This window comes from Erpetoichthys calabaricus, chromosome 6 (genome assembly GCF_900747795.2).
Source record: "Erpetoichthys calabaricus chromosome 6, fErpCal1.3, whole genome shotgun sequence".
NCBI lineage: Eukaryota > Metazoa > Chordata > Cladistia > Polypteriformes > Polypteridae > Erpetoichthys > Erpetoichthys calabaricus.
The window spans coordinates 80,615,553-80,629,110 of NC_041399.2; the positions used below are offsets into that span (position 1 = coordinate 80,615,553).

At 38.0% G+C, this 13,558-nt stretch overlaps 1 protein-coding gene across 1 annotated transcript in view; it reads right to left on the reverse strand.

Moving 5' to 3' along the window:
• The window catches only part of smchd1 (structural maintenance of chromosomes flexible hinge domain containing 1), a 509,382-nt gene that overhangs the window by 97,793 nt on the left and 398,031 nt on the right, over window positions 1-13,558 (reverse strand). The window contains 2 exon segments of the mRNA XM_051928888.1: window positions 10,863-10,994; window positions 11,391-11,478. Of these exon segments, the coding sequence (XP_051784848.1) occupies window positions 10,863-10,994; window positions 11,391-11,478 (220 nt within the window).

Sequence of the window (13,558 nt, forward strand, 5' to 3'; positions counted from 1 at the left end):
TTTACACAATGTAATAAGCATCTTTTTAGTGAAACAGCATTTTCAGAAGGGAATTTAGTTAACATCTTTTCTTTCTTTGTGCTATTCCTGATGAGGGTCAAGGGGTTAACACTATTAGCTGGGCCGACCTGGCACTCCTAACCACATGCTTTCCTGGGGAAAACCCTGATGCTTCCAGGACACTAGAGACAGAGAAATAGAAATAGGGTTCTCTATAATATAATGTCTCTATAATGTGTGCCCCTTGTCCTTATCCTAGTGGGCCATATTGTGCATACCTTCTATGGGATGCACTCAGGGACCACCCTAACTACAGTATATACCCAAACCCACCTCAACAGGCTTCTCTCAATCCATAGTTTTTGTACCCCGAGGTGTTGCCATAATACAGAGCTTCTCATTCAGTCTGGAGAGTGAGTCAAGCAACTAAATGCAGGAACCTCATTTTACTCAAATGAGTAAGCAAAACATAATTTTTCCATTTACCACTCAAGAGTTAGTGACCTCAGGCAAGGACAGTAAAGTAGACACTCTTGTAAATCAACAGATTTTTCTATGGGCTTAGCTTCTGTTTTACCACAATGGTTTGATCCTCACTCAAAAACTCACTGATTTTTTTTGTCAACCTCGCAAAATACAATTTATTTTTGCATAGCCCAAAATCATATAATAAGTGCCACAATGGGCATTAACAGGCCCTGCCTTTTGACAGCCCCCCGGCCTCGACTCAAGGAAAAACTCCCAAAGAAAACCCTAGTAGGGGAAAAAATTGAAGAAACCTTGAGAAAGACAGTTCAAAGAGAGACCACTTTCAGGTAGGTTAGGCGTGCAGTGGGTGACAAAATAAGGGGGTCAATACAATACACAGAACAAAACACAAGTAATCCTCAATACAGTATAATAGTAAAATAAAAATATTACAAGAGCAGAATTTAACAGTATATGATATCATATAATATGATTTGGATTAGAAGCGGGGGAATAAACTCTACTTTCACTAGTGAACACCCTTTACCTCCAAGAAACGTCATTCTTTGGCAGGACAGATACTAATTCTCATCCACATCACACCTGACTGGAAACTACTCCAGTGCACACTAGAGATCACATTCTAATGAGATCAAGAAAATCGTAATCGGCAAACAGCAGAGGTGCAAACCTTAGGGTCCCATACTGCATACGCTTCACACCTTGGCTGCTCATGAACTTCTGTTCATGAAAATCATACATAAGAGAAGAGACAGAAAAGATCTTTGGTGGAGTTCAATGCCCACTTCAAACAGAATGGACTTAATGCCAAGAATGCAAAGGCAATCCTTGCTCCACAAAACAAAATGTAACGCAGCAGCTGCTTGAAAACAAAATAATCTAGGAGCACCTCGTATGATACCACGGAATGAATCGTGAAAAGATTTTTCTCATGTCCACAAAGCACATTCCTGCAACTGTTCAAATATCTCTGTAAGGGTAGAGTTGGTTCAATTTGGATGGAATCTGTTATATTTTCCCTGGATCGAGCTTCTTGGAGTCTCCATTCCAGTAGACCAGCATAGGCAATCCCAGAGAGGCAGAGACATGTGACCATTCTGTGATCAGAACACGCCCTCTTACCCAGCTTTTAAAAACGAGGGCCACCACTGCAATCTGCATGTCCCAAAGCATTATCATCTACACAAAAAGAACTGGCACAATAGCCTTCTACTATAGAATTCTCATTTCAGGATACATCTTCCTGAAATAGCCTGACTGCAGAGTTAGTTATACAGAAACACAAACTTATACCAGTGTTTATCAGCCACATAAGCCACAAGAGGCAGTTGCCGGCTCAAGAGCATATGAGGCTTGTTCACAGAATAATACATCCACTACTTTTTTAATCCAATTTCTGACATCTCTTCAATCTCCCTGACCCCAAGAGCTGCTGATCAATTTTATTTTCTTTTTGTAATTGTTTTCTTCCTTCATTGATGGCATTGGTGAGGGAACTGGGGGTGAAGCAAGAGCGATCTGAAATGGGATAAATATATATATATTTCATGGCACTGTCTATCCCTTTGGTGAATAGGGGCAGGGGTAATTATATGAACAAATCACTAGCTGAAACAACCCCCCCCCTTCAAAGTCATATTAAGCAGTACTTACAAGTCCAGCATAGCCTTGAGTCTTTAATCAAACATGCCATTCTCAATAAAGTCAAAATTTTGCTCAGAATCTGACTCAAGTTTTGTGTTCAACAGTGCAGAACGATGCATAATAGTGCATAAAGATGGGAGGTTAAATTGGCATTGCTTTTGTTGCAGTTTATGCACAGCTGTTAACACGTACTATAAATGACCAATCATGGACAACTATATATTTTTTGAACACTTTGAACCTCCACTATCCAATGGTATTGAGCCTTTCACAGTTCGCATGCAGCTTGACATAGCAGGGATTTTTGATAAAAGCCAACCAACTAACTCAGCTGTGACACGCTGCTCACCTCTGGGTATATGTGTGCAAATCACATATTTTAATAATGACAAAAAGCAGATAACATGGAGGAAACTTACAAATTATTTGAAAGAAGATAACTTTGAGTATGTAAAAACACCATTAATGCTTTTGATTGACTTTTGCATTGTACTGTATCGTACACAGACAACTTTTAAATATGGTGGTATGGTACTTCTGAATATTTTAATTCCTGAGGGAGGTATGCCAAAAAAATAAATACAAAATGTTGAGAACCCTTGGTCTAGACCAGTGATTCTCGAACTCCGTCCTGGGGACCCCATGTACCTGCAGGCTTTTGTTCCATCCAGATTTACAATCAGTGATAATAATTGATCTCATTTAATTACTTGGTCTTTTTTTCTCTTTTCTTATCCTGTATTCAGGAAAGCACTGTAGTGTGATTTTTAAAGTTATAAGACATTTCATAATATTTCTTTTGTTGTTATTGCCTTAAATTCTTAAGTCACTTTTGTTATTTTCCTATTATGTTGCTCTATCTCTCTGCAGTTTGCTCCCTTCACTCTATCCTAATAGTGACATTTACTGTAAAAACAAGCAGAGTAGCCACTAGGACAGATACACTGAAAGATGTAACGATGCAACTACTTCAGCATCAGACTCATAATTAGTATATTACAGATTAAATAAATACCTGAAAAAGTACAATGAAAATCAGGATGATAACACTGTTAAAAAGAAAAGCACTACAATATCCCCATAAAGCTGCGTAGTACATTTTATAAAATACTTACCAAACTTAGTTTTGTCATTTCTACATTGACCAACAAACACATAAACTGAAGAGTAACATCTGATTAATTAGGCTAGGAGTCCAAATATAAACAGAAAGATAATTGAAACAAAAACCTGCAGTCATAGATTATATGGTCTTAGATCAGATGAACTAGTACCCTTATGAGCAATTTTTTGTTTATTACGGACAATCCGTGCCTAGCACAAAAATCTGGCTACAACTACCTGTTTGGAATCAAATCAGCATTCCTTCCTTAATCTCTTCAGTTATTTCTACCGTTCACCTTGTAATTGAATTATTATACTAGGACTATAATGTCAGTAGATGGTATACTTTCAAGTAGCAAATCCAATGTCTGCAAAAAGACAGAATTCTTTGAATTTTTGTTCAGTGTATATATTTACCTCTCTGCAACTTGAGACAACCCTCTTACCCTCTGGGACAAACTCTAAATGTATTGAATCCAGCCAGAGGTTTGAGAGTATTGCCACACTCTCCCTGGGCTAGCCATGTGGAGCACCTCCATTGTATTCTTTAACACTAGAATTACCAAAACCTATGATCCCCCACTGCCACAGCAGGGCAAAATGCTCTCCCAGCTCAAGCATTATTTATCTGGGAGTGAGGTACCTAGAGCTGTATTGGGTAAATAATATATCAACATTTTTGGCACACATGCATTTCATCTGTGTTCTGTGTCTACAAAGATCTAATGTAAGTGAAGGATGACAGGAAATGCAAGAAATGTTGAACACACACTTAAAAGACAAACTTTTTTCATGTTTTAGTACTAACAACAAAATTCTAGTGTTAAAAAGCAGGTATAGGATATTGGTGGTGATATATTCTTTCCAATATTAATTGACTATCTTGAACATTTTCAAGGATATATCAGGCTTCTGATTTAGGTATTTTGTACATTTTTATTCTCAAGGCCAACTGTAAACTCTGTTGTCTTTAGTTGATTATTTGTAGACTTTAAACAAAAAAAAGGAGTATCACTGGAAATGTTTACAAGTGCAGTTTTGGACAATTTGATTACTTTCCCATGTTGTAAGGCTTTCAGTGACACACAAGGCCTCCTCAGGAAAAACAACAGACTAAATAGTGACAGAGAAATTCATTAGAACCTCTGTATAGTAAATATCTGTTGCACTGGCTTTTTGAAATTCATCTGATAACAGGAGATGTTAATCAAAGATCAGTTTACATGTCTGCAGTAATTTATGCAGGCAAAAAAACAACATACAAAAGGAGTTCACACTAGAATTACCAGAGCCTACGAAAAAAACTCGTAGATCCGGCCCACCTTAAATCGCTTCTTAAAACCTTTCTCACCTCTCCGCCAGCGTCTTTTGTCATCTAAATGTGCTGATAAAGACAAGCTGCCAGCAGCCGGCTATTCCATCCCCCCAACGACTTAGAACGTAAACAAGCTTTTCCCAGCTAATGCCTTGATTGATTATCTGGGAGTGAAGTGGAGTTTTAGAGTAGAAATAATAAGATTGTTATTTGGAACACACGCATTTCATATGTGTTGCATTTCTACAGTAATCTGTGTAAACACATTGTTAAAACAGAAACGGTTTACAATATTCTAGTAGCAAATGACAAAATGTAGGCATAAACTATATAATGTATGAAGCCTGAAGTCCAAATATCAAAGAAACACTTTCACAAAAGGTACAAAAAGTTAACGATTTACAGTGCATACCAATTTATAAATTCAATGTCCGTTTGAGAAAAAAAAAACACTTTCTTCAAAGCTGGGAATCGAACTCGTGTCTCTGTGGCACAGTAAGGCAGTGGTGCTCCAAGTCAGCAAACCGTCCTTATAACTTATTTTTTCAAGATCCATAACACACAGACAGACAGAGCACTGCGTAATACAGAGACAGACAGGCAGAGATATACAAATAAACAGGGAAGGCACATGTACTGAAAGAAAAAAAAAATCAACATGTGCGTTGTTTCTGCAGCACTGAATAAGCTCACCCGCTCTAACATCACCCCTCCCCCGATCTGACTCTCTAAGTAACAGCGCAAGTACAGACACAAATCAAGTGCATGTGTGTACTGTATAATATTAACAAAAAGAGCAGCTTACTACTGAAAACGGCAAATATAGGAGTGAGTGGGGATCGAAACCAGGACTCTTGATTACACTTGGTTTGCGTCTGTACTTGCGCTGTTACTTAGAGAGCCAGATCGGGGGAGGGGTGATTTTAGAGCGGGTGAGCTCATTCAGTGCTGCAGAAACAACGCGCATGTTGATTTTTTTTTCTTTCAGTACATGTGCCTTCCCTGTTTGTTTGTATATCTCTGCCTGTCTGTCTCTGTATTACGCAGTGCTCTGTCTGTCTGTGTGTTATGGATCTTGAAAAAAATAAGTTATAAGGACAGTTGTTCATGTTAATTGCAATCTCAATTGTTAAAAAAATATTTTAAAAGGAGCATCCCACATGAAAATATAACGATCTCATTAACTGACAGTGCATACCAATTTACAAATTTTATGTCCGTTTGAGGTTAAAAAGAAAAAAAAGAAGTAACACTTTATCCCCAGCCGGGAATTGAACTCATGTTTGTGAGGCAGAGAAAAGCTACTCGGTCTGAGAGGCAAATCTTAGCGCGCTACGCCACAGAAGCTGTTATATGGTGTGTGAAGCTTTTGTGGAAGTGTTTATTTGATCTTAGGAACTCGGGCTTTACACATTCTATAGTTTATGCCTACATTTTGTAACATTTATTACTAAAATATGAAAAAGTTTCTGTTTTAGCAATGTGTTTACACAGATTACTGTAGAAACGGAACACGCATGAAATGCATGTATTCCAAATAGCGATCTATTATTTCTATTCTAAAACTCCAGCAGTTCAGTCACTCCCAGGTAATCAAACAAGGCATGAGCTGGGAAAACTTAGTGAACGTTCTGCGATGGTGGGGGATGGAATAGCCGGCTGCTCGCTGCTCCTCTTAATCGGCACATTTAGAAGACAAAAGAGAGGTGAGAACGGTTTTAAGGTGGGCCGGATCTACGAGTTTTTTCGTAGACTCTGGTAATTCTAGTGTTAAAGCTTGCAACTGCACACTGAACTCATTTTACTGATGGACAAAATTAAACACAAATAAACAGGAACATGATTTATAACTAGAAGGCACCTCAATCTATGATCTAATCTCCAGAGTCTACATCATCCCTTAAAAATAGTTGAATGCATGTCTTTGTTCTCTTTTCAACAGGATGGTTACACATTATTCTGGGAAAAGAAAGATGATGCATTAATTTTGGAGCGAGCTGGCTCATCCAACTTTAGAGTTAGTTAGAAGGCTCATTCACACCTTTTGGTCTGAAAGTTCATCTCTGATGAGCTCTTAGATTTAAAGACTCTGAAAGTCCTCAGTAGGAATACCTATTCTGAGATCCAATTTCTACGTTTAAGTTTATCAATGCCAATAATCGAGCCCAGGCTATGAGGAAGCCTTACTTTAAAATGAGAACTTCAGCACCTGAACTCCTGTACCAGAAAGAATCACTATTTCCCTATAATGAGGTAGGAAGACAAATCAAAGAACATAACAGATATCAGAACACCACAAATATTGACGCAGATATGGAAAATGGTTTACTTTTATTTCAATTCATGTTTATTTATAAAGCTACTTTAAAACAACAGGAGCTGAAACCAAACTGCTGTACAAACCATATACCATGTAACACAAAAAGGAAGAATTTACATAACAATAAATAAAGTAAATGACAGACCATTTTAAAATCAGGACAAAGTGTGAACAAACAACTTTCAAACTGTGTTAAAAGCCAGAGAATAAAACTAAGTTTTAAAACACAATTAAAAAACAAACAGTGAGGGGGCCATCATAACATTCAGGGGTAAACCATTCCACAGTTTTGAAGCCAGGACAGAGAAAGCCTGGTCTCCTCTCTGTTTTAGCCTAGTTTTTCCAGCAGTCAACAGAAACAAATCAGCAGATATAAGCGACCTTGCTGGGGTGAAGGGAATAATCCTAAACTGCATTGGAAACCAATGGAGGGATGCAAATATTTGGGTGAGATGTTTATATTTCTTAGTGCCTGTTAAGTGATGGATTGAAATGTGCTGTTTTGGCACCAGCTAATCCACTGTTGTGAAACTGCTGCAAAGTGAACTGACATGCATTTTGAGATCCAGCAATATCCAAGTTTCTGGAAAAAAAACACTGCTTTGTAATATTTAATATTTAATTGTTTTGGTGCAACAAGCTCATGTAACTTTAACTAGTTTGGTGACAAAAAGCGCAGAGGGAATACCAGCTCCTCTGTCAGATACAGCTATGAATTAGATAAAGGGTAAGCTGACTATGACATCCCATTAAAATTTCAAAACTATTACTAAGCAAAATATTTGTAAAATTAAGAAATTCTAGAAAACAAGCTAAGAACCACTTCTTCAGTGTCATATTTCTCTCTCATGTGTGCCAACATTTATGCCACTGTGTGACGGCACATATGTTTCTATAATCATTATGTTAATTAATAAATTGCATTATTCTATTTTTTAAATGAGTTTGCTTCATTTATCTTGATATCAGCCGATTTGTCAGGAAAGGTATTGGGAGCCTTACCAAATACATTATTAGCACTGACATAAATAAAACAATTACCAGTTAACAATTACTATCAAGTAATCAATTCATCTTCATTCATTTTGAGAGGCAATTACCTTAATGTCTAAAGTCTAAGACAGCTACCTATACAGGAATTAATCAGGGGCTATGCATAAACTATATGTACAGAACATCTATTTATTTTTACAGTTTTTTCATTTCATCCTCAAACTTCAGATCTGGGTAATGTTATCTTAACATTAACAGTTTCTGTATTTTGTAAGTAAGCATTATCTTTCTCATCCTGTTAGAAAAGCCAAGAAACCCACAAACCAAAAATGCAAACTTCAATCACAAGAAAAAAGATTATGTTGTATAGAGAAATTATGTAAAGCAAATTAACAAAAACACACTGAAATAATAGCTATTTAGAGCATGGACTGAACAGGATTATGAAAAGGACTTTTCCAGCTAATTCTATATTTAGATGTTTATATGTGGTAAGAGATGATTAACTGAATATTATATGAATTAGTTACATAAATCCACTTTGCAGGCCATTTAAAATGTATTAATGGGTGGCTTACAGCTATTCTGGGGTAGGTGCGAATAGACTGAAAAACTGCTTCACAAAGGATATATGGAGCTAATTTAACATTACACCTATTTACACAAGCAATGAAGTCGTTTACATAGATGGAAGATAACAAACCCGGTGTAATCCATCTGCTTTGAAAGGCATATCCAAATTTAAAATTAAAAATACATTTGCATGCTCTATTTCCCATTTATTGTAGATTTGCTATTTTAATCCTACATATGTAAAACAGGGCACGCAAGTGTTTTGGTCTAGATCTTTGTGCAGAGAGGAATCACCAGCCCTATGCCCAGGTAAAGACAGTAATGGCAGAGAGCACTGAACGCTGTTGACTAAGCCTGAGCAGAGTAGCAATCTGTGTTTAATTGCTGCTTGTTGAATAATTCACACTTACAGCGTGGGTGAGTAGTTGACTGCATCCATCCACTGTTAAAATAACTGAAACATTGTGAGGATACTAACTTCTTTCACAGCAGTTTAGTTTTATAGCTGAACACACTATCTTTTTGCGGAACAGTCAAGGTTTCTTTTCTGGTGTCCTACTGAATATAACTTACTGTGCCTTGTTAGTCCTTTGCCTTTGAAATAAAGATCGGTACATACCTGCATCCTATCAGGTGTACATGAAGGGGTGTAGGATCGATTATTGTGGCCAAAAATGTGTCCTGTGCTGTGAGGTAGCAGGGCTAACCACTGTGCCTTAAACAACAAAAGACACAGACAGAACAAAAACCACAAAGAAAATACAACATGTACTATTTGAACCGTTTTTATCTATTTACTTAAGTATTTATTGCACAACTAGACATTAAGCCCGTTACAATAACGGGCGCTAGAACAGTAGTGCATAAACATTAGTAGGAACAGTCTATATTAAATGGCAAGGGACCTTGACCTCATTCTGTTTCTTGTCTTAATTTTTTTTTGTCAAAAATATTTTTGCAAGAAGCCTAAAGTAAAATAATAATAAAAATAAAATAGAAAAGTATATGACAATACAGTAAGTATAATTAATATTACATTTATCCTCTCCTCTGCGGCTGTTGATTGATATGTTGTGTCTGTTTGAAGATCTTCTATCCTGCCTCTCTTTATTTTAGCTTGCTGTGACGTCTCTCCAGCAAGTACTGTGCAGTTCCCCAGCAAGTATTTTCATCTGTGCTGGCGTGCAGCTGATTATTGTATGTGTGGCGTCTCCACAGCAACGGATTTTATGTGTGCATTGTGTCTGTTTGAAGATCTCCTATCCTGCTCCTCTTTATTTTAGCTTGCTGTGGCGTCTCTCCAGCAAGTACTGTGCAATTCCCCAGCAAGTATTTTAATCTGTGCTGGCGTGCAGCTGATTATTGTATGTGTGGTGTCTCCCAAGCAATGGATTTTATGTGCGCGAAAATAAATCTACTTTTAAAAGTCATCCTATTGTAATATCATGAAAATTCGTATTATCTAGGAAAACCCCTTCAACGACTGACACTTTACCGGGCCAAGCTTCTTAATCGCAAATCTGACATCCTCAGAGTGAACACTTGCACAACAACAAACACTAATCCCACCTCTTTGGGGAAGCAGGTCTCCGCGTCTCAGTACCCGATTGGATTTTTTGTACCTTATGTTTTAGGTGTTACCACATTTACCAAAATCCGATTGGATCGTCCACGCAATATTTTATAGGTCCTACCCTCTCTGTCTTGTGTGACGTGTCAGGTGGCCTTTGAAGCATCTGCTAGAGGCCGGTGACTCTGCCACTCATTCCTCCCTTCCCTGTACTTCTGCCTTGTCCGTAATATGCATTTAATTTTCTGCCACAACAGTGGGCAATCAGCAGAGTCTCCCCAGGAACTGATGTAATGTGTGGCGTGCAGCTGATAATCGTGACGTCTCTCCAGCAAGTACTGTGCAGTTCCCCAGCAAGTATTTTAATCTGTGCTGGCGTGCAGCTGATTATTGTATGTGTGGTGTCTCCCCAGCAACAAATTTTATGCACGCGGCCGCAAGTAGCCAATCAGCACTCTCCCCAGCAATGATGTCCTTTATTAAAGAGTGCCCCGCGCATGCGCACTTCACCAGAAGACACACACACACACGGACACATGGATGCACACAGGGATTTTATTAAAGAGGATAAGTTGTAACTTTTTTTTTTTTCAAACTGCATCACTGTGTCCACCTCCCTTACTGTTACATTGGCCTCAGTACCTCTATCAATGTCTTGGATTCTGTCTGATTGACAGGGTAAGAACCCTGGGGCTTGACAAACGCACAGTCCATTGTCTATGTTTGTTTGGGTAATCCACAGTAAGAACAATAAACAAAAGTAGGTAATTTGCACTGCCTAGGCTGAACATTTTCAAATTTTTAAATAAATAGTAAAACAAAACAGACAAAGAAATTACAAAAAACAACATTACCATTATTTTTAGACAAAGATGTTTCACTAGAGTCCGACTGGCAACAGAAGAAATATTTGAAACAACTGGAGTGGGAGGCTGAACAACTGGCATCAGTTTCACTGGCTCATTAGGTATTACATTTATTGAAATCTGAAAGAAAGCAGAGGAGGTGATTAGTAGAAGGAGACTTTTAAATTAAGGAATCTGCAATACAAGTTGTAATAACAGGAAAAGGATAAAAAAAATGCAATTTGCATCATAACAATGAACACCACTCAATGTAATGCTCAAATTATACAGAAACTCTATACCATAAAATAGTCTAAACAATAAGATTATGTATATAAACAGAAATTAACAGGGTGCATAATCTGAAGGCTAACAAGGAAAATTAAGAAAACTAGAGCATGTGCATTAACTTGCTTAAAGTAAAATAAGGAAAATTAGATCAGGGTATTTACTTAATTAACCAAACTGATCAAGTTTATTATTTAAATTGAAAAAAAATAACTTTTTTAAAAGAAAGCTAATTTTCAATTAACCTACCGGTTCACTGCAGAGCATTTTTGATTTATCAAGCATATACATGAACTGGATGCTATACACACCAACTTGATCTGGAATTATCTTGTCTCTAATAACATAAGAAAACAGAAATAAAATAATATTTTCTGAATAAGATACAAAACAATTGATACAAATACGTAAACTTAATTGTTGACAGCAATCAGTAATAGGAATATATGCTGTAGCTATAATCAAAGTCATAACAATTCAGTAGCACCAAAAACTGCATCCTAATTTTAGTAATGTCATGTGTGAAAATAGTTCAAAATTAATATGCAACACCCAAGGAGAAAAACGCTCTTATGATCTAGAAAACACACAATATACTGCTTAAACTAATGTATTTTAATTGCCTTATAAGCTACATGAGAAAGATTTGTCTATTAATCTCATTTCAAAAATATACTTACTAATTTCTTACACATATTATAAACAATCCCAAAATACCTACAAGCAAAAAAGTTATACTAGGAGGAATAAAGTATTTGGAGTTACAGCAAGAGCAGAGTAATCAATGCAAAAACTGGAGATTAATATTTTTTCTCTGAAGTTAATTTTAAGACAAAAATTAATATTCCGACATGATACCTGTGACCATTAATATACTTTTCGAAGTTTAAACGGATAACCGAGAATGGTAAACCGGAAGGCACGGACCCAGGTACACGGTGATGGACGCAGGAGACATAGTGCGCAGGCGCCTACAGCGCGCGTCTCATAAACCGCAAGCGAAGTCTGATCCACCGCGAACGAAGGAGTCATGGCTCAAAAACGAAATAGCTCAACTAACGCCACACAGAAAAGAGGATTCTGCACTGCACCCCAGAGTCAAATGGATAACACTACGGAGTCCGCAAAGGTCCACAAAGATAGTACGGAAGGCGCGAGAAAGTACGAAAGGCGCAGGCGTCTACAACGCGCTTCTGAACTAAACGTCCACACTACACAGCACGGTCCGGGTAATAAGAATAAACGAACTCTCCGTATTAAAAGTACGCCATCCTCACACGTCCAAACCATATGGCATATGTGAATCACATTACAGTGATGCATTATTAACAGTACAACCACAGAAAACACTCCGTATTAACAGTGTAAAAACATAAAATGATGTAATTGAACAAAATGTATGTGTGTACAGAAAATAGGACAAGAATGATGAAACTTGTTTGTGTTTTGCGTACGTGACAAAAAGCATGTATACTTTCTGGAAGTTTTCTTTTGATGATGTGTGTGACAAGAAAATATACCTTTAGGGTAATGACTTTACAAAATTGGAAAAGTACAATGAGTCAGGACGCTATTTTTTGCTTACGTGGTCAACGATCAGGAGATTAGAAAGGTATAAAAGAACAAGGACATCTGCGCTCGAGGCAGATGAAGTGCGGTGTCCTAGGACTGTGTTTCTCTGACATTTTACCTTTGCCTGGTATGTATCAATAAAAGGTTTTGACTAATTTTAATTTTCTTCTCTGTCTTCAGTCACAAAAAGTGTCCACAGTTTTTGTTTTTGGCGCCCAACGTGGGGCAAGAGACGGCCGGTCGACTCCTCCAGCGAGACCATTTCAGTGATCCGTCTTACCAGCGGACTGCCGTCAACTTGAGATCTCCGGCAGCAGAGCATGCAGCTCCGGCAAAAGTTAGGACTGCCCTGTCCTGAAACAGTTCTTGCGTGAGGAGCCCCTGGTCTCCTCTTTGCTACATCCACAGTGACTGAACGGATTTCCAGACAGAGCTTGCACACTTCCAGGCTGGGGTAAGCACCGGGGGATTTCCGAACATTTTTTATTTTCTAAATAACGGGAGGGCGAGTTTCCTGTTGACCGTCTAGTCATACTCATATCTCAACGGGTTGCTTAAGGTGATGGAGACTTGACCCAAGCAGTTTGACGCATACGAAAGGTCTGACGAAAGGATACTGGCCTCACCCATATCCTAGACTCGGCTGGACGTATTGATGTAGTATTCTGCTGAACCGAATCGGACACGAAGTCACCTGAGCTGGAATCCGGGGATGTGAGCGGACAGGCTAACGGGACGAGTAACGGGGTGGTATGGAAATATAAACCGAAAAGAGCACAGATTGCAGGATTGCTGTTAGGACGGAATGATACGTAGCGCTATGGAAGATATGTAGCGCTATGGAA